The sequence below is a fragment of the Pygocentrus nattereri genome, chromosome 23, assembly GCF_015220715.1.
Source record: "Pygocentrus nattereri isolate fPygNat1 chromosome 23, fPygNat1.pri, whole genome shotgun sequence".
Taxonomy (NCBI): Eukaryota; Metazoa; Chordata; class Actinopteri; order Characiformes; family Serrasalmidae; genus Pygocentrus; species Pygocentrus nattereri.
In genome coordinates, this window is record NC_051233.1 from 13,968,812 (window position 1) to 13,994,844 (window position 26,033).

The following is a 26,033-nucleotide window of genomic DNA, read 5'->3' on the forward strand; positions in this document are numbered from 1 at the left end:
ATACAGGCCCTTTAAAGAGACCTCATAAAAACTTTCAACTGGACCAAATATACAGACAACATTTAGGCAAACTGCCTTGATTATAATTATGCAAAACGGTTAAAACCAAGTGGGCAGAGTGAAGAGGTTGTGGGGCTCACCCTCGGGTGTGGAGGTCTCTTTGCGGCGAGCAGAGCTGGCTGGGTTCAGCAGACTGCTGGGGTTTGGCTGGCGCTCAGGTGATTTAACGATGGCCGACATGAGAATCTGGTGTCGGGCCGAGGCGGGTGTGGATGGGGCTACATGCTCCTGAGCCTTAAAATGAGCTGCTGGAAGCCAGACAGAGGGAGAACACACAGACACAGTCAAACCAAGAGCATCGATAAGAAGTAAAGCATTAAAAAAGAAAAATGGATTGGCAAAGCCTAAATGATAAGAGCTTCATGTCACATAATTGCTAACTTTTATATCCGGTAGAGTGAGAAGGATAGTCACATGACAAGAGTCAGACTGCAGAGGATAGACAAAAGCAGTGACCATAACAATAATTGGGTCTGACTGGATCTTCCCCTCAGGATGTAAAAGCAAAGAAAACATGAGATCAGTTGTAGCAGGCCAATTGAGGACAATAATAAAACAGACAAACAAAAGGGCGAACAGAACTCAAGGTTGAAACAGAAAGAGAGAGCACTGAAAAGAAAATATATATATATATATATATATATATATATATATATATAAAGAGATAGAAAGAGAGAGACAGGAGTAGAGAGAGGGGACAGATAGAGACAGATAGATACAGTTTTGCTGATAGTGAAAATAAGTTAACGTCCTCCACAGAGAACATATAACATGCACATTTTAATGCACATAAAATTAATGTACATCTCAAATGTTGAAACTGTAATTTTATTGTTTTTTGACAAAACATGCCCATTTCGAATTAGATGCCGACAACAGGTTTCAAAAGAGGACTTTTAATATGGAGCAATGCTGTCGTAATACATGCAGAATGTGGTTTGGCATTGTCTTTCTGAAACAAGGCTTTCCCTAAAAATAAAGATGTCATCTTGGCAGCATATGTTGCCAAAACATGTATATATTGTTCAGCATTAATGGTGTCTTCACAGATGCATAGGTCACCTATGCCACATGCATGAATAATGGCTTTTAAACTGTATACTGATAACAAGCTGAGTGATCTTTAGCCCAGAGGACACAGTGTCCATGATTTCCAAAAAGAATTTCAAATGTTGATTTGTCGGACCACAGGGCACTTTTCCACTTACCCTCTGTCCATTTTAAATGAGCTCAGGCCCAGAGAAGGTGTCAGCATTTCTGGATACTGTTTATGTATAGGTTTCATTTGTGAATGCAATGATGAACTGTGAACAAAACTGGTTTTCAGAAGTTTTCCTGAGCACACATAACTTTGGCTTTTCTTCATGAAATGCAGAATACGTGTCAAAACTGAAATCAAAATGCAATGTTTACTTTCGTATATCTTTTTCATAGCGATTGGCTGCAAACCTGACAAAATTAAAATGAAAATGCAAAATGAATAAATCAACAGCAAAGTGACCATCTGTGATTACATTTTTGGCAGTGACTCTTTAACTGTCAGAATGAAAAGGAAAATGTAAACAAACACCAGCGCCACCTGCTGAAGATTCACTTTTCATTTTCCACTTTTTCTTTTTCTATCTGACCAACATGCAAATATATGTTAATTAGCTATTAGCTATAATAGGGGCTACGAGGTACATTTTAGGACAGCCCCAGCCGTCCGAGGAAAAACACATCTTGTCTCAGATCTCGTGACCAAATGGCCCCAGAGAAAAGGTATCAGACCAAATGGCCTCAGAAAAAACTGAAAATGTTACACTGGCATTTATATCGAGATACACCATAGTTTTCTAAGTCATACGAACCAGTCTATGCTCGACCAGGCTTGTGTTTGGTCTAATAACTTTTCTCTGAGGCTGATGTTCAGTTTCACCAGATCTGAGTCATGATGGTGTTTTTTCTGGAGACTCGAAGGCTTTTATCTTGAGGAATGATGGCGATTCTGACACAGACGGCTGAGGATGTCCTAAAATGTACCCCGTATATTTGCATGTTGGTCAGATAGAAAAAGAAAAACTGGAAGATGAAAAGTGAATCTTCAGCAGGTGGCGCTGATGTTTGTTTTCATTTTACTTTTCATTCTGACAGTTAAAGCGCATCAGCGCTGAAAATAGAATCAGTCACTTTGCTGTTGATTTATTCATTTTGCATTTTCATTTTGTCAGATTTGTCAGCCAATTGCTATGAAAAAGAAATAAGAAAGAAAACAGTGCATTTTGATTTTAGTTTTGACAAGTATTCTGCGTTTCATGAAGAAAAGCTAAAGCCAATGTGATATTTGTGCTTTCTTTTGTCTGTTAGCGTTTTCATTTTAGATTTGGCCATGAAATACCAGAATAACGACTAAAACGAAATGACAAATAGACGTTTTCAATTTATTTTTATTTTTGTCACAAACGGCGCACGCTCATGTGAAAAATGAAATTGCAAATGAAGGCATTTCATTTCATTTTCAATTTTGGCAGGATATTTGTGCAGATGTTTGGAAAAAGAAATGGCAAAAAAGGTGTGCATTTACATTTTATTGTTTTCATTTTCATTTACTTTTTGGCTGGATTTGCCTCCCATAGAATTATACCAGCAAACAGACATAAAGGAAAATGTTAAGAATGTCCGTGAGCTGAAACTGAAAGAGAATGTGGGGCAGCAAGACAACGACCCTAAGTAAACAAGTCGTTCTACCAAAGAATGGTTAGATATAAATAAATGACCTAAAAGTCTAATATTTTTGTCTCATTTGTTTAATTTGGTTCTTTTTATTATTAGGAATTGCGTAAAAATCTGATGAAGTTTTAGGTCAGATTTGTGCAGAAATGCAGAACATTTTAAAGAATTCTCAAATTTTCAAGCACTACTGTAATTCTGGACCATTTCTATTGGTCTTTTCATCATGGAATTTTAACACAAAGAGTACACACACATGTATGTATGTATTTACAAAAAGAGAGAGAGAGAAACTTGCATGTGAAAGAGGTTAGGGATGTCTTTTCCTCTCACCTTCCTCTCGCAGAGAACGTAGTTCTATCCTCATCTTCTGCAGAGCCTCCTCCAGCTCTGAGCAGCGTGCTCTCTCTTTATCCAGCGCTGCTTTCATGTCACTGTACTGCATGGGCACTGCTGGCTGGCTCTGAGGCACAGCTGTCGCCCCATTACCACTAGCCCCCAGCTCCTCCCGTCGACGGCCAAAAATACCCTACAGTGACACAACCAGAAAGATCCCATCACATGCATGACAATGGCCCAAAATATTTGGACAAAGGTAAAGCGCACAGCTAAAGACAGCAGTAGCATCCATTTTGAAGCCTCGTTCGTTTTTACAGAGAGAGCACTACACTATATGTCCAAAAGTCCGATGATGCCTTCTAATCTAATGTTTCTTCTGAAATCAGTGATTTACACTAGGTGGTGAAACACTGCTGTGAGGACCTGATTGCATTCAGCTACAATGCATTAATCAGGTACTGATGGTGAATGATTAACTCTGGATAACCAACTCTACTCGAACTCATCCCAGAGGTATGAGTAATGGAGCTCCAGCTCTCCAGAGTAGAGGTCTGCAGACAGTTTTTTCAGTCCCACTCCCGCAAGATTTCAGCGTGCTCCTGCAGAAAATGGGAATCATTTCTACAGCTCCCACCCAAAACCTAAGCATTTTGTTCCGCTTTCACCTCTGCAGTTCCTTCAAAGCAAAGAGACATCTAATATCTGACAAAGTCTACTTTAGGGGCACACCTTAAAGTAGCTGAATTTACTACTTAGAAGAGGTGTCTGGATACTTTTCAATATGTAGTGTACATAATACAGTGTCAGAAAGTATATAAGAAGTCTATTTGAGATTTGACTGGCTAAACAATTACATGTGGAGTAGAGGTTAATCTACTTTTTTGATTAAATATTGCATTAAGGAAGTGTTTAAGTTAAAATTTGCCTTTCATTGTGCAATGTAACTCATAAAATAACTTTCTAAATGGTATTATTAAAAAGTGTTTAAAGCTTCTACACTACAAAGCAAAGAGGATTTCTAAGTGTGAGGTAGATTCTTTGAGTCCGAATCAATTTCCTCCCCCTCAGAGACCAAACCCACACCTTTATGAATAACTGCAGTACGCCAGAGTATTCTTAAAGAATAAATCATTCTGTAATTAGATATAGGTTTTATGAATGAGGTTAAACCTTTGGGACCTTGAGTAAAGGGAAAGATTTCACAAGCTTATTAATGAGTGTAGAGCTCACTCTCTCTCTCTCTCTCTCTCTCTCTCTCTCACCTTCTTTTTCTTGGTGGGCTGGTCCATCTTAGCCTGAAGGAAGTCAATGAGTTTGGTCTGCTGGGAGATAGTGCCCTCCATCTTCACCTTCTCGTGTGAATACACAGCCTAGAGAGAGAGAAAGAGATTGAGAGTTTTTGATTAGTGCTACTGCGTTTAAATTAACTCAGAAGGGAGACGTTGTTGCTCAGAATTATGCCCTTTTTCAACCTGTACACAAGTTACAATGTGAGAGAGAGAGAAAAAAAAAGCTTCCATGAAAGCTTTTCCTCTCGCTATTGTTAGAAACAAGCTAACCAGTTAATTTTACTAAGCATGAGAGAACGTTCATTATGTATCTAGTTTCTCAAAAGAGCAATACGGTGTATGTTATAGGTTTTTTTTTGTTTTTTTTTAACCTGTCATGTCTGGCAATTTTTGCAATCGGAATGGTAATCCGAATGTACTGATGTACCAAACATATTTGTTTTCACAAGCAAAGCTCTATAGGTTACTAAAGCCTATTCTTGTTAAAGTTTGTATTTTATTTGTTTGGCCAGGCCTGACAGGCAATAAAAAAAGAGGACAGGAAAGAAAGAGAAGAAGGGAGGAAAAAAAATAAAAAAATAATAATAATTTTAAAAAATGATAATAATAATAATCATTCATAATAATGATAAATAAGTAAATAAATAAATAGGAAAATAAATAATAGAAACAAAAAAGAAACAGAAAAAACAAATAAAATAAGTAAATAACCAGACAACTAAATAAAAAATAAATAAATAAATAAATAAATTATGTTATAGATTTAACCAACTATTGTGTTGTATGTTGACTGATTTAAAGCAAATACCATTATAAACCCTTTCAAAATTAGAGAAGTGGTACTTTATTACTGTTAAAAGCATGAGCAGCCATGTTGACATGATGTCTAACGCTCAAACCAAAGTTGAGAAAACCTTTCCTGACTTTCAGGAAATTTCTAGCTCAGAAATGATGAGTTAAAAGCCTAGCATGCAATAGAACATGAGAGGTTTATACTAAAGAACATCACAGCTGTGATTCAGCTGTAGATCACCACAGCCATGATATTATTCATGATAATGTAAGCCTTGAGCGTTCTATGGTTTTTACACAATAGCTCTGCAAAAACAAGTAAAGCGAAGAAGTCCCGAACACTGAATTAAATTAGCTTTAATTATAATTAATATTGCCAATTCCATGTTAAAGGTACTAGCCTTTCACATTACAGGTACAGACCTAAAACTGTCTCAATGTCATGTCAACTCAGCATTTTCAGCACTCTCTGAATCTGCCTGAATAGGCTGCAAATCAAATAATATCTTTTCAAAGTTATCTAATGTATGGAATTTCTGTTGTTTTATGTGCTAAAGAGGTGCTTTATTTCTTAGCACCAGTTAGCTGCAGTGTAAAATGTGTCATTACTTAACTGCTGCTAAGTAGTCTAAGAAGTGAATTATTTTCTGACTGTCTTCTTCATGTCAGAGTTCTGTTACAATATAAGACTTGCTGTTATCAGTGCTTAATTGGGCAGAACTGCACTGAACTACCAAAATGTCAATATCAATATCAGCCAATAATAACCAATAACCCAATATATCAGTTGGGTCCCATGTAAAATTCCCTTGTTTGTGACATTTGTAGTTTTCAGTCATGTCAGTGTACTCTGAGCTGCCTTGTGTGTGCATGTATGAAGCAGTGAGCGAGGGACAGCAGAAACAACAGCTCATTAAACCAAGAGATGAGTGACTTTAATTAGAGCTCAGACTCTAAGGATGAGAGAGACGGACTGTGGGAGCCCTGCTGAGCTGAACAATGTCTTCATACCTCTTCACTTCATTTCATTCAGTTTCAATCAGTAAACTTTATTCATCCCTCAGGGGCCATCAATGATTCATGCATCTGTAAATGCTTTCGATGAGCTGTTCAGAACAGGGCATGGCTGGTAAACGCTGTAGCTAGACTTGGGAATTGAATATAGTTAAGTGAATGCGGATCAAAGCCATGTGTGCGAGTATGAGTGAGTGTGAATGTACTTGTATGTTCTCAAGTTGGTATTCCAGGTCTGTTCTCTCAGTCTTTAGAAGATCAGTCTGGTCCAGTGCATCCTGCAGGCCCTGAGTCAGTCTGAAGATGTGAGTCTTCTGGAGGTCCATCTGCTGCTGCAGCTTCCCTTGCTGAAAAGACATGCAAACAGATGGCATTCAATTTCAGTATACTATTGTAGTACTCAACTTTATATACAAGGTGCAGTGAAGTCAACGGGGAATAATATACATAATATACCAAAGAGGTATGTTTCCACACATTCTCAGGACAAATGAAGAAAATCAAGTGAAAAAGCAGCAAAATCTGCAACTTTTATCACAGACTACATTATCATCAATGCTGCCTTAAAGCCCCTGTTTTAACAGTAAAGAAGAAGTGTTTACTAGTGTTATGTCCAAAAAACATAGAGAAACAAATACACTTTAATAGTAGATAAATGCTCCCAAAAGTTCGAGTTGCTGCTTGACCAGAACTGAGTGTGTCATCATGCAAAATGATTGACAGTGGGGTTTCACTGGCATCGTTAACAATGTGGCAGCAGTGAGAGTGGTGAGTGACACTGCCAATGACACTAGTGATGGCACATGCAGTAGACAGGATGAGCCACAATATACCACTTTGCTCTTTTTGACCAGTATCTGAATAGTGAGTAAAAAGTGCACTAATGGTCATTTTAGATATCTAGTTACAGGTAATGTTCAAGAACTTAGAATTTCATCTTTTGACAGGTCACTCATAGATAATATTTGCATCTAGCTATGCTACAAATGTGTAATAAAAGGTGTAATAAACCAAATAAGCCCTGTTAACACATTTAAGACTTTTAGTGACACATACAAATTGCTAACTCTGGCAGATCTGACACCACCTGTGCCAAATATAGTACTGCCCACCTTAAACCCAACTACAAACCTCACACCAGAAAAAATGGACATGTTTGACTTCTTGGCCAAAAAAAAACCCCTTTTTATAAATTCATAAAAAGTACTCACAATTGAAATCAACAGTTATATAAATGGTCAGAAAAATCACAAGTTCACATTTTGCTCAAATGTCCTCAATGGTAAAAACATTTCAGTACTATGCAAAAGTCAGTGACCACCCTTTTATGGCTTTAAGGAGAGTCAAAGGCAAATAAGTGGAAAAAAAAAAAAAAGAGTTTCCAAAACTGTTCAAACACCAAAACTGGACATGTGAGCTGTGGAGTAAGCATTGATGGACTGATTATTTTAAATTGGAAAAAACTGGGAACTTGAGACATGAGATGCAGAAAATGCAACCAACTTCTAAGACTGAAATTTGGAGTGTGAAAAAATATCTCTGCAGATTTCGTTAAAAGCTGAAAGCAAGTCACCTGACAATAACCTAAGCTGCAATAAAAGGCAAAAGGCGGAGACAATAAATACCAGTAAAAAAAAAGTGCAATGTTCTGGTAAAATATTTTTTTTCTGCTTTTTGCTGGCATTAACAAAATAAACTTGTACAAAAACATGTACTTAACTGGACATTAAATAAACAAAAGGTTGATTTCTGACTTTTGCACAGTACTGTAGGTAGTAACTGACATCAAAACCTCTCAACTCCATGGTTTTTTGACACCGTTTGAAAACATTGGCTGTTCTTTACATTGTGATGAGTGGACCAAAATGACTTTTAATAAAATCATTAACATAGATTAAAGTTAAGGATGTTTTATTCCCTCTCCTATTAAGGTACAGAGAGAACACAATTTCTTGTAATGTCTTATAACATCACACATTTGAATTCATGAACTCCATGTCCCAACAAACATGTTCTCTGAGTCTTTCACATTCTATAACTGTATGTGAGTGTTAGATTTAAGAAATCCACCTCTTCCATTAGCCTCTGTTTGAGCTCCCTCTCTGTCTCTAGTTTCTGCTGGAGGCTGCGAGCGTTCATTTCCAGCATGGCGTGCTTCTTCTCCAGGTCATTCAGCTGCAAGACAAACCACAACAGCAGCGATGAGAGCCACAGGCACAGGACAAAAGAAAGCAGAGATCTTTTATACAAGTACTTTCCTCAAATGTGTACACAAATGACGGCTGGTTACTATCACATTCTGAGCCTCGCATTGAGATAACGCTTTCACATATGGCATCATGGGCCTTTAGATAGAATTTTAGATGCAGAACAGCTAAAACTACTAACTTAAAACTCTCTTCCTATACCAGCTATTAGGATTTCAATGGGGGATACAGCAATACAGCTGAGAGTTAAGTAAAGAAGGCATATACGTAATACATTCTTTGATTTTTATAACCTTTTTCATTACTAATTTGTTTGTGGGCTTTGGTGATGTGCAAATTTGAACATTTAATTACAGTAAAATGTTGGAATATGGTGTTTCTGATATATTGCCTAGGCTTGTATGCAACAGCTACTGGGACACTGTAATTACGATGTCATTTACATAATGCTAAATAGTCTCCACCAGCTTTAATTCTTTATTAGCAACATTAGCATTAGGACTGCACTGCTGCAGAGGAAAGATCGCCTGCTGGTTTACACTGAGACAGGAAAAGAAGCTCCTGATTGCTGGCAAAAGTCATTTCTTATATTAATGAAAACACGTTCTAAAAAAAAGAAAAGGTGAAAGTGAGAATGGGAGGCGGAAGGATGAGTCATAAGCTTCACAGAGACTAAGCTAATATCATGAAAAAAGAACCTTCCTTTTTATTTTGAAATATAGGAGTTTAATGTACTTTGAACAATTCTCTATTTAATGTGAAGACATTGATTTCAGATGCCACATAAAACTGGTATTCTTCATGTATGAAACATCCATCCATCCATTTTCAAAGCCGCTTCTCTGTCATGTATGAAACATGCTAAAAATAAATTAATTATAGCTGGTTTAATTAAAAGTATCACAAACTTATGTCATCTCGCCTCAGAGCACATCAAACTGTACTGCTTTCTATGTGAATAGAATAGCTAAAAGAACAAAGAAACCATGTGTGGAAGCACTTCAAGTAATCAGACAATAAGAAAAAAGCCCATATTTACAAGAAGAGGTTGGTATAGAATGAAGCAGAGGCTCCAGCACCCTCTGTGGCCCAAGAAGATTGATGAATCATTTTATATATTTAAGTACAATGATCTTAATTTCAGTACTACTTTGTTGGCTACATGCATTGAAGAAAAATACAAAAAAAGAGTATTCCATCAAATTGAAATTTACCAGTTAGGGTTTGGGACAGCCACCTGCTAATATAAAGTACCCTATAAATAATTAAATAATGATTTTGTATATATTTAGCATATCACAGCCTTGGTTGGTACCTTAGGGTTTAAATAGATTCAGATGATTTAGATATCATAATCTTTAATTCTTTAAAACTAAATAATTACATAATACTTAGTTGTTTTTTAAACAGCCGTTTTTACTGTGGGACTGCAGTTTGAACTAATCAAGTAGAATGGTACATAAAAATCACCAGTTCTGAATGTATCATGTAGTGACATCATCTTTAAATATGATCCTCCATTCAGCCTACGTCAGATAAGAAGCATTGTTACTGTGGAAATGTGGGGGGAAGCAAAGGTTTAGCTGCAACCTTTCAAAAGAGCCAGACAGAACATTTCTGAAGGTTTTAGTCAGAACAATTTGTTCCACCTATTTCAGGCAAGACTGCATTGAGACAAATACTGGGCAGCTAATCAGAAGTGAAGTTGTTTGCATATATCAATATAAATAATATAATAATAATAATAATATAAAGGTGCAGCCTGTTTAATTATAAGGGATAAGGAGGAGTTGAAAATGGTCATGTAAAAATTAATTATGCCTGTTTTGGTACATAAAACTTTGCAACCGTGAGTGAGCTAACGTTAAAAACAGACGAAAAGGAAGAATGTAAATAAAATGTTAATGAAAACAGGGTCCTTTAAAGCACAGAGAGAAAGCATGTATATGTGTGACTCACAGTATCAGACAGGCTCTCTGCCTTAAGCCTCTGCTCTTTGAGTGCCTGCTGCAGAGCGAGGATTTCAGCCTTGTGTTCTCGGACGGCCAACTCTACGGCCTGCCGGGACTCAGTGCTGCGCTGGTCAGCACGCAGTCGGTTCTGCTTCTCATTGTCGAGGAGACGCTGTAGGTCGCGGGTTCGACGCTCCGCCTGCTCCTTCTCATCCTCCAGTGCGGCCCGCCAACCTTCCCACTGTCGCTCTTTCTCCAGCAGCTCATCATTCAGCGTCTCCAGTTCCACCACCTGCTCCTCCAGCATGCTGCACGTCGTCTTCAGTGTCTCGATGTTCTGTGGGATTGTAAGACAGGTCCATGAGGTGCTTTACCTGTACAAATACTACCAGTCAACTTACAGAACGATGATAGATAACTAACCTATTAATTAACATATGTTATCGAGCATTTACATCAATTTTAAGAAACTGTGGCAAAGAAATACAGAGCATTTCAATCATTTATGATTGGCAGGCACAAACGAAGGTAAATTATCATACGTGACTGTTTGTTTAAAATATACACACAAACTGAGCACTAACACTACACCTCCTTGCAGCTACACTCACTGTCCATTTTATCAGCTACACTTACCATACAGGAGCACTTAGTATTGCTACTATCTATTTCTCTACATATTTTTACCATTCTTTATTAGCCCCCTTTTACCATCTACTTCAAAAGTCAGGACCCCCACAGAATCACCACAGAGAAGGTATTATTTTGGCAGTGGATCGTTCTCAGCACTACAGTGACACTGACATAGTGGGGTGTGTGTGTGTGTGTGTGTGTGTGTGTGTGTGTGTGTGTGTTGCACTGATATGAGTGGATCAGACAGAACAGTGCTGCTGGAGTTTTTAAACACCATGTCCACTCACTGTCGACTCTATTAGACTTGCCTATTCTGCCTTGTTGGTCCACTTTGTAGATATAAAATCAGAGACGAGAGCTCATTTGAATACTGCCTGTCGTGGTCCTGTCGTGGTCCTGATCACTGAAGAACAGGGTAAAAAGGCTGACAAAGTATGCAGAGAAACAGTTAGACTGAAGTCTGTAACTGCTCTAGCTTACCTATTTGGTAAGAGGAGCTGATAAAATGGACAGTGAGTGTAGACTGTGCAGTGCCTTTCTTTTCACAGGGCTGTTAACTGTGTTGCATCTGTGTGTGTGTGTGTGTGTGTGTGTGTGTGTGTGTGTGTGTGTGTGTGTGTGTGTGTGTGTGTGAGATCTGTGCACTCGGTACCTGTTTCTGGTTGTTCAGATGCATCTCCCTGTCGGCCACCTCTCTGCGCAGGCGGTCCACGTCCTGGGTGAGCTGTAGTCTTTCCTCGCGTTCATCGGTCACCTCATCTAGCTGCTTGGATAAGTAGAAGTTCTGCCGGTTCAGCTCTGCGTTCTCCTGGGTCAGCTGTGTCAGCTGCTCCTCAAGGTCTGTGATAACCTGCAACCACGTATACATTTATTCTATTTAATTTCATTATACACTTTGTAGAAATAACTTCACCCTAATGGTGAGAGGGAGCAATCAAAGTTTCTTCATGACACTGTTGGCAAATGGGTCCAGCATAATCAGCATGTTATCTATTACCTGACTGTTGATTGCAGCATTTTATATTCATGTTATACTAACTTGGCACTAGAGATGCACACTGGTACGAATGGGTATCTGTATGGCATCAATATCAGCAGAAAATGCTGAATAAAATATCAGAAGAAAAAAAGAATCTGAACTAACTTTGTAACAAATTTAGCCTGAAATAAGTCACACTGTGTGATGTGGTAAGTAGTGCATTTCTTCATGTGGAGTAGCAGTGTTTAAGTGGTTTGAGACGTGATACTTTTACATGCTCATCTTAAGTGCTTATACTAAAATGTGTTAGCACAGTAGTTTTTAAAGACAAAATATAAGATCAGTATTGGCCAATACTCAAGGTTCTAATCTTGGTAGGTGCTAAGAAAGGATTAAATGGTGTGTTGGCAACTTTACAAGACACTGAGCATGACTACTCCAACAAAGAACAGACAATAACGCAACAAACTGAACGTAACAACATACTAGACAAACAGGCCATGTAGATGCACAAGACCAAACCAAAACAAAACAAAGTAAGGGCTTATAAAGAAGAAAAATGACACAACTGGGAGAGAAGAAAAAATTAATAAAGCACAGGTGTAAAGATTAATACTTAGACAAGACAAGGGGGGAGAGGGTGGAGGAAGGCCAGAGAAACTGTGAAACAATCCAGTTTAACTGCCACCTTCAAAATAGTGCATCAAGGTTTATTTTACAGCCTGTAGTTTCTACTGTGGCTGGCTGATGATGTGCACTACGGTCTGTGCCAGGTGTTTCTGCAGTGCTCCAAGGTCAGATGGAAAACACTAAGGTTCAGACGAGGACAGGCTTAAGGAGCTGTTCACTGGGGCAATAAACACTGCAGGGAGTTTGTCCTTGGTGCCAGAGGCATCCACAATGTGTGGTGATGCGCTATTGGCATGCGGCAGACAATGCAGTGCAGTTGTGTGCCGACAGTGAAGGTTACAGTACTGGTATCAGAATTACAGAAATCATGAAAAGACCCAAACAAATGGCACGATATTCTAGACAAGCACTGGCCATGTGGTTACCAGTAGTCAGAATCAACCTGATGGCACTTAGTTGCACTGCAGCAGTAAATACTCTATTCCAATTTTTAATGGACATGAGACTCAGGCTTGCCCTGCGATGGACTGGTGACCTGTCCAGGCTGTATCTGGGACCCCCCGAGACCCAGAAGGAGAAGCGGCTTAGAAGATGTGTGTGTGTGTGTTCTCCTTTTCTAGATCAAGAGTAGAGAACTTATTTCAGCATACACAAATCCTGTTCTGTGAGTGTTTGAGCCTATAGAGTGCCTAGTAGTGACTTCTAATAATATAGCACGAATCTAACAGAACTTTAAAATAAAGCGAGGGACATTCAAGACATTTCATTAACTTCTTAGTTTGGTTTATCCTGTAAATCACTTGTAAAATCATCAAGATATTTTAATTGTGTGTTATTACATAGAAATGTTTAATGCATAAAACTTGCAATGCTCTTTAGAAGCAGCATGCATTGTCAGATTAGCTGCTTGTTTCCGCTAGAAACCCTATGGGAGTTAGTAGTGTTGCTGGTGCCAAGCTAGCGTTGTTCTAATATACATTTGATGTCAATTCCAGCATTAATGCAGGCATATGCAGCTTGTAACAGACATAAAAGTAAATATTCTTTATTCTATATGCAGTTTTACTGTGAGTCTTCACTGAAAGGGTTGCATTTAAAGTCTGTTTCTCAATATTAAACCAGTTTGTTAGCTAATTAGCTATCTTCTGACCTTGTGTAATGAAGGCAGAATATAGCTCAGTTATAGAGAATGTAAAATGCAAACTTGTTAAAGGAAGCCTGCAACAGCAATGGGTCTGCAGTTGATTTTGTTGCATTTTATAGACAAGGATCAGCAAGGTTTTTTTATGTTGTAACCAGTCAAATGCAGTCATTATGATCAAATTTACTAATAACTGCATGAATGTTAGTATTTACTTGGAAAGTGTGTGTGTGTGGGCAGGTGTGTGTGTGTGTGTGTGTTTCATAGTGTGCTGCATTACAGTGGCCAGCATGCGCTGCAATATAACATGCTCTGACTCTCCTACCCCAACAACAGTCTATGGGACAGCGGTTATACCTTAAGTCTACACAATTCTGTGCATCTCCACACCAGCGACTTCAACAAAATGCCTTTCCGTTGCAGTTCAACCAAATATAAACACTTAACATTAGCTCAGCAGCTTGGAAATTGAGCCCAAGTCTTAAAGAACTTGCTGCAAAGAAACAATGCCAGGTGTCTAGTTCAAGCAAATAGGAAGGTTTAAAAGATTGAGTTCCTGGGGATATTTAAATTTTGTGTACTACAAGTGTCTGTACTTGACTATTGAAGTTTTTGCATATTATTACAGCACTTTAAATAAAAATGAAAGAAAAACATTTTTTCTTTCTGGCCCACAGACGTTTTTAGAGATTTTTTTAATATGGCCTCTTCAGTGGTTGAATTTGACACCCCTGCACTAAAGTCAATTATAAAATTTTGTTATCACATCGAATTGCCTGCACAAAACAAATGAAGATCTGGATGCTTTTTGAAGAGATTAAGCAGATAAAATGAATGTATGTATTCACAAAGATGAGTTTATTGACAGTTTAAGTCCAGTGTTTGTGAGTAACAACTACTGTTGTGAACTAAAGAAGCACAGTTCAGGTATCAAACATGTCTTTGCTAATCAACTGCATCTGAGGTTATAGTGATAAAACAAGTTAATTAGATTTTTTTCCTTTAAAATGTTGATCCATACAGATGAAAATTTTGCTCAAGATTCATGTTAGCTTTGAGACAGTGTGTTACGTACCGAGCAGCTGTCCCTTAGGGCATCAAATTTGCGCTGAATCTCATCTCTGTGTGCCTGGACAAGGAGGAAGGACAAGAGTTCAATTAGCATCTAGCACCGACTGTTAATCTAGTAGCAGGCTATGTAATAATGTGTGTACATCATCAAATAAAAGTTTGATGACAGCAAAACCTGCTGTTGTAACATGTCCATAATTAGAAAATAGTACATTATTCCTGTTAATAATAAAGATATTTTTGATGTTTTTAACCACTGATATACAAACCATGAGATATATGACAGTATGTTAACTTCTACAAGTTAATATGTTAATTACTACAGGCCTCACACAATTATTACATAACCAACTATTTGAGATGATCAGAATTCTTTAAGCCAACTGCAACGATTTTCCATTAGATTTGTCAGTAGATTTAAGTTATTATTCAGCAACAGACAAAATGTGATTTGAATGTGTTGGGTTGAGGCAAATAAATGTATATAAAAGAAAGTTCGTTCAGTGAGCCATCAAAGGGCTCATAAAAACAAAAACTAACTGCCAACTTGGTGCTTTAACATGTTTTGAACACAGAGCTGTGTAATGTTTATCTGTTAGCTATACAGCTAATACTAACTTTTTAGCATGCAAGCTAGCAGAATGAGTGGTTTCTTGCTTATAAATTCATGTCATATGTGAAGAACATGTGTATGTGCTCAGGTGACACATAATTCTGAGCAACTGTAGAAATCTGTGTGACACAGAGGATTTTATACTACACAGCCAGCCCTACTTAAACACAGACATCAGAAACTTCTAACAGACGTTCAAGTGGGGTATTCTTTACTTTGTATGGATCTGCTTTTTATGAATCTGTATTATAATGACGTGGGGATATCCTGTTAATTATTCTACTACTCAAGCCGATTCATAATTTTTAAATTGTTTTCACTATCAACTGAGTAATCATGGCAGCCTTATTGTCGACACTGAAACCAGATTTATTTGAGATATATCAGATAAGTATAAAATGATTCTAATATGATTGTAGTACTCCATGTGTTGTTTGCGTAAATACTACATAAAACATCCACAAATATCTTTTGAGGTATACTTTATAATATTTCCAGTGTAAATGATATAGAATAAAAACTATATATTAATATAACAAGTGATTCTGAAAGTTTACGTGTATACATTCTTATCTGCTAGTCTGTAATTTGTGCGAGTGTCTCACTCTGAGAGCAGTAATCTCCTCCTCAGCCTCTGCGGTGGTCTCCTCCAGTTCAGTCTTGGCCTGCTGTAGTTGGCTCTCCAGCGCATGGCGTGCAGCCTGCAGGCTGCTAATCTGAGACTCTCTCTCCTGCAGAGACAGTGTCAGCTCCGTCACCTGCCGCTTCAGCTCCAACTTCTGCTCCTCATGCTCTAGACCCATCTACACACACACACACACACACATCACTGATTGAAACTCAAAGCAGTCACCAACTGAGGATTTTCTTGAGAACCATTTACGATAGGATTTGGTTCACACAGGTATGTGGGGTAATTGTTATTATATTTTCATTATTACTGTGTGCTCCAGCATCAGTACAATTCTGGTAAATTTAAAAAGTGTAAAATGAATATGTTAATTGTCATGCTAGTAAATATTCCATCATATCTTGTGGAAAAGGAGTGCATTTTTAAGTAAAGATGCACTATGGAAGTTTTGGGGATTTAGAGTCCTCTCTGGTTAAAATTTGTAACTGCATGCAAGTTTGCAATATCTGCAATAGGCCGCTTCTCCAAGCAGATGAATCTGATGACTGCATGCATGTTGAAATAGCATTTAAAGAGAATGTAAGTGAATTATCTACTATTTTCCTTATCTTAATCAATATAATGTTGATTGTGACGACCTAAACATCAAGCCATTTTTGTTTTCCGAGACAGGAATATATAAAGACTTTTGACATGGTCTTTTAACTATTATTTCAGACTTTACAGGGCAACTCATAGCACTGAATGCACACTACATTTTAGCATATTTTTTGTCTCCTGAAGTAAAACTAACTCTTTCTACTTTAACACAAAAACCTACCTAGCACAGCTTTAAGTATGGAGGCACTTGAAGCTTTTACTTCTATTCAGTGGCCCAAATTAAGATATTTATTGCCCGAGCTCAAGTGAACTTTTTTTTTTTTAAAGGATTCTGCATATTTTATTGGCCATTGATCACGGTCATGAAATAGAAATTTCCAAGCTAATCACATACAGCATCGACATAAGACCGCTCAGTACATAGTTAGGGTGAAAGATACTATGGTTACATTTAATTCCTATATATATATATATATTAGGGCTCTCAAAGTTAACGCAATCTCAATTTGACACGATTAAAAAAAAGTGCCTTTAATGCTAATTCTATTTGGCCCTGCAAGTCATCCGTAGTGGCATCTCTTATTAAGAGTAGAGAAGTAAGTGTCTGTGTTTACATGCAAAGATTTTTGCAGACTCACAGACTCAGACTGAGGTGTTTATGCTCACTCTGTTCAACAGTCTGATGAAAATCGTTTACATGCTCGCTACAAGTAATCCGATGCAAAATGACGCGTATGCGTGGAGTAGCGCGTAGAGAAAACGTTACCATGACAGCGAACCTCACGTGATGTCCAGTCAGCGTGAGATGACTTTCCAATTGACGCGCTTTAAACTGATGTCAGACTCAGAAAAATGTACTTCACATGTACTTATTAAGGAAGCGGCGAGAGAAAGACGTCGTGTTCTGTGACACATAAGTTCGCCGCCCATCCCACCGCTGTCTTTTAAAGCTCAGAGTATAAACCTCGTCTCCTCTGCAGACCAGATTCTGCTCCGCCATATTGAACGTTATAAATCTTTCACGAAGACGCGACGCGCATGCGCAGAAAGAATTTACACGTTCCGATTGGAATGTAATCGGATTCAGGCGTTTACGCGGCTGTTATTCTTCTATTTAACGGATTATTTAGAGGTTTAGCCACCTCGTTCAATCGGATAGAAATTGTATTCCGAATGGCCTCAATCGGACTAGACTATTCCGATTGAGGTGTTTACATGCACGTATTCTGTTCCGTTTGAGCTATTAGTCGGATTATTACGCTGCATGTAAACGTTTACATGCTGTTTATAATGCTGTAGCACTGTGGTATGACGCTACATGTCTTTAATGAAGTTCAACTTTGTGTAATTTATTTTTGTTTACGCAGTACTGTGAAGTCCTATAGGCTGTGACTGAATACAACTTCAGCACAATTGAAGTTTTATTTAGTTTTAATTTTCTTTTGTTACACATATCTGAGCTGAGACACAGTAGTGTGTGACTACATGTCTTATATTTGAGACTACAGCTCCCTAATCTATTACAAATCCAATTTTGTGTTTTGTAGGTTCAGTATTACTGCCTAGTATGAGTGAATAAAACTCCCTTACAGTTTTCTTTTGTCCCAGCAGTGTGTGGTTTCTAAACATACTTAGTACAGAACTCTTGGTGTGATGCCAATATGTAAATGAAGTATTGGGATTTAAATATGGGGAATGCTCTATGCGTTGTGACACATTCCTCCCACAATAAAAATTTCTGTGACTTGTGCCACAGCAACACTTCTGTCAGTTTGGACCAGATGAGATAGCTTTCATTGCATTTGCACTCTGAAGAGCCTTGGATGTCCAACACTCTGTTGCCAGTTCAAAGTTTGTCCCTCCTTTGACCACTGTCACCACTGTCGATTGGGAGAACTTTACAAACCTTTCCTTACCGAGTTGGCTCTTATCAAAGCGGCTTAAGTTTTAAGGCCTGAACATTTATCCCACATCCAACACATCAATAACAACAACTGACTGTTCACCATCTAATGTATTCATTCGTATATATTCATATTGCATTGGCACATCGATGCAAACTTCCTCCAGTAAAATTATATTACCTCAAGCAAAACTAATCAAGTCCAAATTGTAAGAATAAGCAAATTTTGGCATGAACCCACTCAGGAGATCTTTGAGCATGTTGTTTCATCTCCCAGAAAACTGATCAAGTGATGTACTTAAACAATTAAATTTGGATGCTTAAATTTGGAGAGTTACTAGCAGCATGGACTAAACATATATTGGCAAAAACATATAGTTTGTTTTTTTTTTTTTTTAGAAATTGCTTATAAAAATATACAAAAATTTATTAAAGTTATTCATAGGTAAAGAATTTATACTGGTCTCACTGACCAGGAATGCTATGACTGACTAGTATTTTAGGTTTTTATCCACTCCAAAATGTTCACAGGTGTTTATTTTGGAGTCCCCTGGATCGATCAAATGAGTACAAAGACCTTAATCACAGAGCACCTGCACATTCAGTAATTCTTCTAAACAGCCTGTCAAAGCCGCTTAAAGCCTCTTATTCACACCATGATTCAATCTCTTCCAGTCCACTTTGTAACACAGAACAAAAACTTTTTGTTTAGTTACTGACAGGTTGTAATTCTTCTGCCACATCATTCTTTTCCTGCACATCCAGTTCAGCTTTCTGAGAACATCTCTATCATTCTCTCATTTGTCCCATCTCTCTCTCCTTCTGAACTTCCATGTCTTTCAGCTCGTGTCTCTCTTCCTTGCTGTGTCTCTCTCACTCTTTCTGAGCACCATGTCTCCTTTTCTCAGCCCCCTCTATCTCTCTCAGCCCTTATGTCTCTCTCTCTTTCCCTATATCTTTCTCTTCTCCTTCTCAGCTTCTATGTATTTTTCTCTCCAAGCCTCATCTGCTCTCTTAGCTCTGACATCTCTCTATATCTCTCTCTCACTATGTCTCTCTTTCTCAGCTCCTGACTCTCTCACTGCCCCTAGGTCTCCCTTTCTCTCTCTTTCTCGGCTCCTATGCCTCTCACTGCCTGTTTTTCTCAACACCTTATTCTCTCTCTACCTCTCTTTGTCTATGTCTGTCTTTTTCTTTCCTTCTTGGCTCAAATATCTCTCTTTCGTTTGTCTCTTTCTCCCTCTCATCCCCCCTCTCAGTCTCTCTCTCACCTCTCGGAGTCTGGCCTCCAGCTCCATCAGACGGCTCTTTTTGCTCTGCTCCTGCTGACTCATCTTCTCCAGATGTTCCTCCAGTTTGGCGTTCTGAGCCTCCAGCTTCCCTGCCTGGGACTCCAGGTAGAACTTCTGCTGACGCAGCTCAGAGATCATCTCCTCCTGGGCTTTCCTGTTCAGCACACACACAAACTCGCATAATGGCCCAGCAGAGTACAAAGTCTCCTTTTTACATTTTGATTTGGATGTTGGTCAAACATTGTGCAGTTACAGTGGAGTCCCAGAAAAAAATTAAAAACAGTAAAAATTAAGGTGTGGAAATAAACAAACGAAAGTTGAAATAAATAAATACATACATAAATGAAATTTCTACTTTTCATTTAAATTTCTGGAGCACACATGTACTAAAATCATCTTAAATGATCTTAAACATGGATACTTTGATACTTTCCATTTATCTCTTCCCATAAAACTGGAAATAAAGTATTGCAGTATTGTTTAGGCTTTTCTTGCATGTCCTTAGACACTTACATGTTTTTTTGTGTGTAGATGCTGCTGTTGGCTGCCAGTTTGTTGGCCTCCGAGAGTTCAGCAATACGTTGCTCCAGACTCTTCATCTTATTCTCCATGGCATTGATGGTCTACAGAGAATACACATACACACAGTGAATATGACACAAATAGCACCATTCTGCAGAAACAATGTAGTCTTAATTCTGCTATACTCCATGGGGGCATTTCAAAGACGATGCAAATACAATAAGCAACATGTTTCAATATCAGTCTGATATAATTACATATCCTTGTGACAGACATATATTTTCCAGGAAGAGTCCTATTAGTTATACTGGAATGTACCACTGTACTGGAGGGAAAACTCTGGTCATTTGTTATTTTCTTGAACAAAAACACTGCCGTGGCTTATTATACATGCAGACGCTAATTACACCAGTCAGAACCGCGAACGTTTGATGTAACAAATTGAAACACACTGCCAATATACTGAAAACACACATGCTATAATACAATACATAGTTTTCACTGTACTTATAAATGTTAGGCCTTCAAGCTGCAAATATCTCATCTCTTTCCTACTACTGCTATAGAGGCAAAAAGTCAAGCTCATCCAAGAACATACAAATGAAACTTTTTAAAAAATACATTTTCAAAATTTAGTTAGTATTTTTAAAAATATAGTTACAGTATCAAGCACACTGCAGTAAAGAGCACATTCATAGTAGCTAAAAAGATGCTTAAAACGATACGGAGATTGTCTAGCAGCAAACATTAGCAGTAATACACTATATAGCCAAAAGTATGTGGACACCTGTGTATGTGGTCACCATGACACCTATGTGAGCTTGTTACACATCCCATCCAAAACCAAAGGCATTAATAAGGAGTCTTTAATGAAGAATTAGAGTTGCAAGTTGATAATGAAATACTGACTATTAAAGAACTTCTACATGTTCTCCAAAAATGCACCAGGCTATAGGACCTTCTCTCACTCAAACATATTTCAAAATAAAACAGCGAATTCCATAGAATTAAAGTGCCATGTCAGTGTTTCCAGTTTGAGAATCTACTTGTGGTGGTGGGAAGCATGGTGTGCGACTGATGCTCATGCAGAGATTCATGCAGTTTAGAGGGGAAGAATATAACCCTGAGTATTTTCTGCAGCTATAATTTACAGATGTCCCATAAACACTTCACATGCAAACTAGTGGTAGATCCTACACTTTACACATAACCTAAAAATCTCACATGCATGAAATATAGCAGAGGCTACTGGATTGTGGATCTGCTCTGTGCTCTCGCTAGCTTTTGTTTTAGCTGCTTTGCTTTTGCCAGTTTCTTGAAATTTAGCATGTTCAGCAGGGCGATGGTGTTTTAAGCACTTGATTTTGTGGATGCTTCTTCACAGCCTATTCATGACTGACTCCATAAGTGAGCCACAGCTTAGTCAGGGCAGCCATAGATGAGTTAGTAGAACAGGTTGTCCACTAAGCGCTGGGTAAGAGGTTCAATCTCAGTATTACAAATTGTGAGCTTTGTGTCTTCCTCACTCACCATGAAGGCCTGTTAGGTGTTTATCTAAAATGATTGCAGTGCCTCAAAAAGAATCACGCTCACAAATTATTTTGCAGATCATGCAGAACATAAGGGTAAGCCTGCCGTGTGCAGACCTCTAAACTAGCTCACTTAGAAGGGCCAGTCCTTATTGAAACAGAAGGATCCACTCCAAAATGTTCACAGGTGTTTATTTTGGAGTCCTCTGGATCGATCAAATGAGCGCAAAGATGTTAATCACAGAGCACCGGCACACTCAGTAATCTTTCAAAACAGCCTTTCAAAACTGCTTAAAGCCCATGATTTATCCCACTATTCAGTCTATTTGAGTCCACTTTATCTTAGAATAAAACTTTTTGTTTGTATGATGACAGGCTATAATTCAGAATTTAATCATTAATATTAGGGATATACACTGCTCAAAAAAATAAAGGGAACACTTAAACAACACAATATAACTCCAAGTAAATCAAATTTCTGTTAAATCAAACTGTCAACTTAGCAAGCAACACTGATTGACAATCAATTTCACATGCTGTTGTGCAAATGGAATAGACAACAGGTGGAACTTATTGGCAATTAGCAAGACACACTCAAAAAGGAGTGGTTCTGCAGGTGGGGACCACAGACCACTTCTCAGTACCGATGCTTTCTGGCTGATGTTTTGGTCACTTTTGAATGTTGGTGGTGCTTTCACACTCATGGTAGGATGAGACGGACTCTACAACCCACACAAGTGGCTCAGGTAGTGCAGCTCATCCAGGATAGTACATCAATGCGAGCTGTGTCTATCAGCGTAGTGTCCAGAGCCTGGAGGCGCTACCAGGAGACAGGCCAGTACACCAGGAGATGTGGAGGAGGCCGTAGGAGGGCAACAACCCAGCAGCAGGACCGCTACCTCCGCCTTTGTGCAAGGAGGAACAGGAGGAGCACTGCCAGAGCCCTGCAAAATGACCTCCAGCAGGCCACAAATGTGCATGTGTCTGCACAAACGGTTAGAAACCGACTCCATGAGGATGGTCTGAGGGCCCAACGTCCACAGATGGGGGTTGTGCTCACAGCCCAACACCGTGCAGGACGCTTGGCATTTGCCAGAGAACACCAGGATTAGCAAATTGGCCACTGGCGCCCTGTGCTCTTCACAGATAAAAGCAGGTTCACACTGAGCACATGTGACAGATGTGACAGAGTCTGGAGACGCCGTGGAGAGCGATTTGCTGCCTGCAACATCCTTCATCATGACCGGTTTGGGAGTGGGTCAGTAATGGTGTGGGGTGGCATATCTTTGGAGGGCCGCACAGCCCTCCATGTGCTCGCCAGAGGTAGCCTGACTGCCATTAGGTACCGAGATGAGATCCTCAGACCCCTTGTGAGACCATATGCTGGCGCGGTTGGCCCTGGGTTCCTTCTAATGCAGGACAATGCTAGACCTCATGTGGCTGGAGTGTGTCAGCAGTTCCTGCAAGATGAAAGCATTGAAGCTATGGATTGGCCCGCCCGTTCCCCAGACCTGAATCCGATTGAGCACATCTGGGACATCATGTCTCGCTCCATCCACCAACGTCACGTTGCACCACAGACTGTCCAGGAGTTGCCGGATGCTTTAGTCCAGGTCTGGGAGGAGATCCCTCAGGAGACCATCCGCCACCTCATCAGGAGCATGCCCAGGCGTTGTAGGGAGGCCACACACAATACTGAGCCTCATTTTGACTTGTTTTAAGGACATTACATCAAAGTTGGATCAGCCTGTAGTGTGTTTTTCCATTTTAATTTTGTGTGTGACTCCAAATCCAGGCCACCATTGGTTAATAAATTTGATTTCCATTGATGATTTTTGTGTGATTTTGTTGTCAGCACATTCAACTTTGTACAGAACAAAGTATTCAATGAGAATATTTCATTCATTTAGATCTAGGATGTGTTATTTGAGTGTTCCATTAATTTTTTTGAGCAGTGTACATTTGTTGAGCGTCACCAACAAAAGCAACAGTCATTAGTTAGCGATTAACTGTTGACCGATCAATAATATATATATATATATATATATATATATATATATATATATATATATATATATATATATATACTCTGTTCCCTCTCAGTTCTTTTTAAAGGCACTCACGCTGCCACAGCCGAGCACCAGAGCCGAGAGGGAACGAAAGCTCGCCGCTCCGCCGCCTCCTTACCGGCAGCTCAGCCGCCTGGGTTGAACGTGAGGTGTAGCGAGGCAGCTTCGCTGCGTAACCGGGGGCAGGGCCCAGGCAGCGGAGCTCAGGACTCGCTCCTTGCCGGCACCGTCATCATCGTCCTCCTCCTCCCACCGACACTCACGGCTCTCGTTACTGCTGGGTGTTCAGACCCCGCCTTCCTGCCAGCTCTCCTGGCCGTAATCGTCAGGGCCCAGAGAGGGGGCGGGCGCATGCCACAAGTACCATCTCTCCTCCGTTTTTCTTTTTTTTATTCGTTATTGCATGTTGTGAACACAAACTGTGGTGCTGTAGGGTAGCTGACTAAGCCAGCTTGCCAGCAAGTTCTGCTAGACATTTCTGAGATGATGCACATATACGGTGTATATCCTTTAAGTTTACCAATCACGTAAGAGATCAGGGGACTCAGGGCACTGGGAGGGGTATGGTTTTTGTATGATTATAATCATATACTTAAAAGTTCACAAAATATATTTATCACTCATTACTAGCCCAGGTTAAAAGGAACATAAATACCAATACTGGGGCAGCTCCAGCTCAATACATCTGAGTAATGGAAGCCACCACCATCCATCAGGTCCTTTTCTATAAAGACTACTCAAGTGTGATTTGCTTAAGCCAGGCATACGCTGTGTGATTTTAGAACTCTTGTTCTTTGGTGACAACTCACACTGTACGTTTGAATCGCCCCTCGTGTGCAGCCAAAGCTTGCGATTTATGTGCTCAAACTGTACGAAAACACTCTGTCTGACAGACATGATGCGACGTGGGTGCTAAAACTGCATGTGAAATGAAGAACAGACAGTCTACTGACAGCTCTAGGAGGACAAAAAATACTCACAATTCAACTCAGTTAAACAGATCAAACAGGCAGTGGTGCCACAAATGTGGGCTTTTTTGACTTTTGCAGGGGCAGTGTCTGTGATTGTGGGCAGTTTTGGGTACAACTTTAAGAAATCGGTTTGTGAGGCTGCTCACACTTTGAGACAAGTGACCAATATTTGTGACATATTAGACATCCATCTGATCGTCCAGCAGCTCAATCAGAGCTTGTATGGGCAATTACTCAGGCATCGTTTTCCCTCTCATACTGCATGGCAAACGACAGCCGATGAAGCTGAAATTCAGTAAGCTCCGACCAAATCGAACTTAAAAACGGGCTAAAATCAAACAGTGTACACTTGGCTGTACACCGCTGTGCATTACACTTTGTCTTAGAGACATTGACAGAACCACTTGTCTTTATAATTTGTGGATTTTTGCTTTTGATGCTATATATCTACACTATATCAATGTATTCGGGCTATCAATCTCTCCTGGGATATCCAATACTTAAAGTATCTTCACCCTTAATGGCAGCCTAGTAATTTATCACAATAAACACTCTCAAAAACACTGTCATACTATCCAAACCTAATACAAAAAGGCTTCTTAGTCAGTATAGTAAGCTCGAGTTCAGCAGGTAACAAGATCAAAGTCTAAAGCCTGAGCTTGATAAAGCGCTTCATTAGAACTGGATTCCATAATTAATTGAAAGCCCTTAAAGCCTAGCTCAAATCTGTTTTCACAGCACAAACTAGACTGTGCGCTCTACAAAAACAAACAGGACTAAGCCCACCAACATGCCAGCGAATCTGTGTAGGCGCAAACAAACACACACACACACACACACACACAATAGCCAGATGGGAACCCAAAAGAAGTGGGCACAGTTATTCCAACACAAACTATTTCTATCACAAGCCAGCAACGCATGGCACCCAGATCTGGAAAGGACGGAAGGGTAAATATAGAAAGAGTGTAAGACGCAGGCTGGCTGTTGACTAAGCAGAGGAGAGGAGGAGGTGAGAGGAGATTCTTACAGCTTTCTGTTCGCTTAGGAGTTTGCCTTTCTCGCGAACCTCCTCTTCCTGCTGAGC

General features: G+C 39.3%; 1 protein-coding gene across 1 annotated transcript in view; it reads right to left on the bottom strand.

Moving 5' to 3' along the window:
- Positions 1–26,033, bottom strand: part of cita (citron rho-interacting serine/threonine kinase a) — a 149,873-nt gene that overhangs the window by 30,558 nt on the left and 93,282 nt on the right. Inside the window, exons 19-30 of the mRNA XM_017701679.2 lie at positions 25,977–26,033; positions 20,369–20,478; positions 19,835–20,009; positions 16,035–16,232; positions 14,821–14,874; positions 11,648–11,845; positions 10,370–10,699; positions 8,274–8,378; positions 6,410–6,550; positions 4,371–4,478; positions 3,103–3,298; positions 141–308 (exon numbers count right to left, since the gene is read on the bottom strand). The exon at positions 25,977–26,033 is cut by the window's right edge and continues 60 nt beyond it. Coding sequence (XP_017557168.1) covers positions 141–308; positions 3,103–3,298; positions 4,371–4,478; positions 6,410–6,550; positions 8,274–8,378; positions 10,370–10,699; positions 11,648–11,845; positions 14,821–14,874; positions 16,035–16,232; positions 19,835–20,009; positions 20,369–20,478; positions 25,977–26,033 — 1,840 coding nt within the window. The remainder of the gene's footprint in view (positions 1–140; positions 309–3,102; positions 3,299–4,370; positions 4,479–6,409; positions 6,551–8,273; positions 8,379–10,369; positions 10,700–11,647; positions 11,846–14,820; positions 14,875–16,034; positions 16,233–19,834; positions 20,010–20,368; positions 20,479–25,976) is intronic.